This window comes from Morone saxatilis, unplaced genomic scaffold (genome assembly GCF_004916995.1).
Source record: "Morone saxatilis isolate NCDOM2014 unplaced genomic scaffold, NCSU_SB_2.0 Contig6, whole genome shotgun sequence".
NCBI lineage: Eukaryota > Metazoa > Chordata > Actinopteri > Moronidae > Morone > Morone saxatilis.
In genome coordinates this window covers 13415375-13417663 of record NW_023340206.1, presented here as the reverse complement: position 1 = coordinate 13417663, position 2289 = coordinate 13415375, and the positions used below count along the sequence as shown (strand labels likewise).

Sequence of the window (2289 nt, the reverse complement as noted above, 5' to 3'; positions counted from 1 at the left end):
CCTTCATGTGCACTGGTGGATCACACGGTATTAGTCGCATACACACATATATTAGCAGGAGGGCAAAGAAATCTGAGCAGCAACCAATTGTCTCTCAGCAGCGTCTCTGTCTCTCTAGATTAAACCAGATTACGGGCCCTCCAGATTGGGATTATAAAGGAAACAAATCTCTGGGTTCCCCCTTCACGCGTCATATGAAGGCTACCAGGGGCACTTATTTCTGTTTAGCACATATCCTACTTTTTAAACTTTGGAAATCTATTCTATGGTCCCTAAATGAGTTTCCTGTCCACTGCTGCTGGGGAGGCTGAAGGCAGCTGTCAGTGGCAGCACTTACACACAATACTCTCTGTTTCTGGACTAAAATAAGGAACAGAGAGCTATTTAAAGACCGACCTTTGACACAAGTAGGCTTGTTCACAGTCACTTTGGACCCCAGACCAAGCTGGCCCCAGTTGTTGCTGCCAAACATGAAGAGTTTCCCATTTTCTGAGGAGACAAAGACAGAAGTTCCTGAAAGCGTTGGTTTATTTCCAGGGTGCTTGAGCTGGAGGGTTTGGTTTTAAGTGATACACCACACCAGTGAAGGGTTGGAGATTTTATCCAGCATTCGCTCTTTGAACAGAATCAGTAAACACTTTTCAATACAGTTCCATACCTTAAACATGCGTCTTACCTGTTATTAAGGCGGTGTGTTCGTCCCCGCAGGCTATCTTTATGGGGACGTCATTCTTAAGCCAGAATTTACTTGGGATGTTGTCGGCAAATTTGCTCTTTCCAAAAGTGAAAACTGCTCCTGATTCTGACAGAGAGGGAAAGAAGAGACGAGTCAGACTCAACCAAACGCCATTATTATTGAATTTGTCAAACCGAACATGAACATATAAATATGTGTTAATACAGCTGCTTAAATATGACGATTTCTTAAATATCACACTGACTTTAATGTTGTGATTCACAAAAAGTAGATAATCTAAAAGTTTTAAAAGTAATATTAGATTTTAAATATTTTCACCATATCTGGAGGAGTGGAAAAGTGTTAAGATTATTATACGATGCCTTTACTGGGCAGTTATACAAATATATAATTTTTCTTTTCTTTAATACACATTGTTAAGATTATATTACACTTGCACTGTGCAAATATAAGTCTGTGTAATTTTGTTCTGTGCAATTATATTTATTTTTTAATATATTATATATATTTTAATTAATTTATAATAAATAATATATAATTTTATTTATTTATTTAAAATAAAATAAAATAGAAGAAATATAAGAGTTGTATGTACACTATATACAGCTTTTTATATTTTCTATTTTTTTGCATCTTGAGCTGCTGTTACAAGCGAGTGTGGGATCAATAAATCTTATTTTATTTGACTGAAAGCAGCAAAACCTTAATGTAAAAATGCTCAATTAGTAGTAAACATTAAGAGTTTATAGAGAAAGTATACTCTGTACTCTCTAATGGTATTATTGGATTAGTATTACTGATGCGTTCACGTGCAAACAGGATTTTTATGCAGCAGCTGATGAAGGTGGAGCTCATTTGTCAATTGGAGTTAAAAAATATAAAAGTTCCCATTTAAATGTAGTAAAGTTTAAGTAAAAAGTAGCATAAAATGATGAAAATCTCATAATCTGTACAGACTGTTAATTATGTTATAACAGAATAAAATTCATATTTAATTACAGAGCACGTTTCTAAAAGAAAAGTACTTCACAGTCCAGAAAAGGGAGAAGCTGAACACACATATAAATATCAGATAAAGTAAGATACTGAAGCGGTGTTGAGGATTAAAGTGATTAAAGTGGGTTTATTCTGTTAGCCAGCGAGCTACAGCTGAAGCTACACACAACTCCCGCCGTTTAAACTCACATTTCCCGTTAAAAGTGTCCGTTACGAACCGGCAGCGGTGAGAAGAGAGGAGATAAATGTCGTTATTTACCTGGTATCCCGTTCTCAGCCTCCCCTGCCATCTCTGCGGGACTTTAATCCGCTTTGCTCGGTGTCGTGGGCGTGTTGTTGTTGTTGCCCCTCTTGTTTTCTGCTCTGACAACCCGGAAGTAAACAAAACGTCTCCTAGGCTACGACGTTGACCACGTGGCCGTTAAAGGGACAGGACCTTTTGTTTTGATGCCTCGTGGTCTTTCAAATAAGAGGATTTTGCAGTTTTTATTTACTTACTTGTCATGTTTTTCTTTATTATAATGTAGTAATACAAACTTTATTGATACAGTAGTTTTTAAAACAACAAAGGGGCTTTACATGGTTGAACCACGATA

General features: G+C 36.7%; 1 protein-coding gene across 1 annotated transcript in view; it reads right to left on the bottom strand.

Moving 5' to 3' along the window:
• rpgrb (retinitis pigmentosa GTPase regulator b) overlaps window positions 1-2072 on the bottom strand; it is a 14003-nt gene extending 11931 nt beyond the window's left edge. The window contains exons 1-3 of the mRNA XM_035677396.1: window positions 1953-2072; window positions 677-802; window positions 397-489 (exon numbers count right to left, since the gene is read on the bottom strand). Coding sequence (XP_035533289.1) covers window positions 397-489; window positions 677-802; window positions 1953-1983 — 250 coding nt within the window. The 5' untranslated portion in view covers window positions 1984-2072. The remainder of the gene's footprint in view (window positions 1-396; window positions 490-676; window positions 803-1952) is intronic.
• Window positions 2073-2289: the final 217 nt, after the last annotated feature.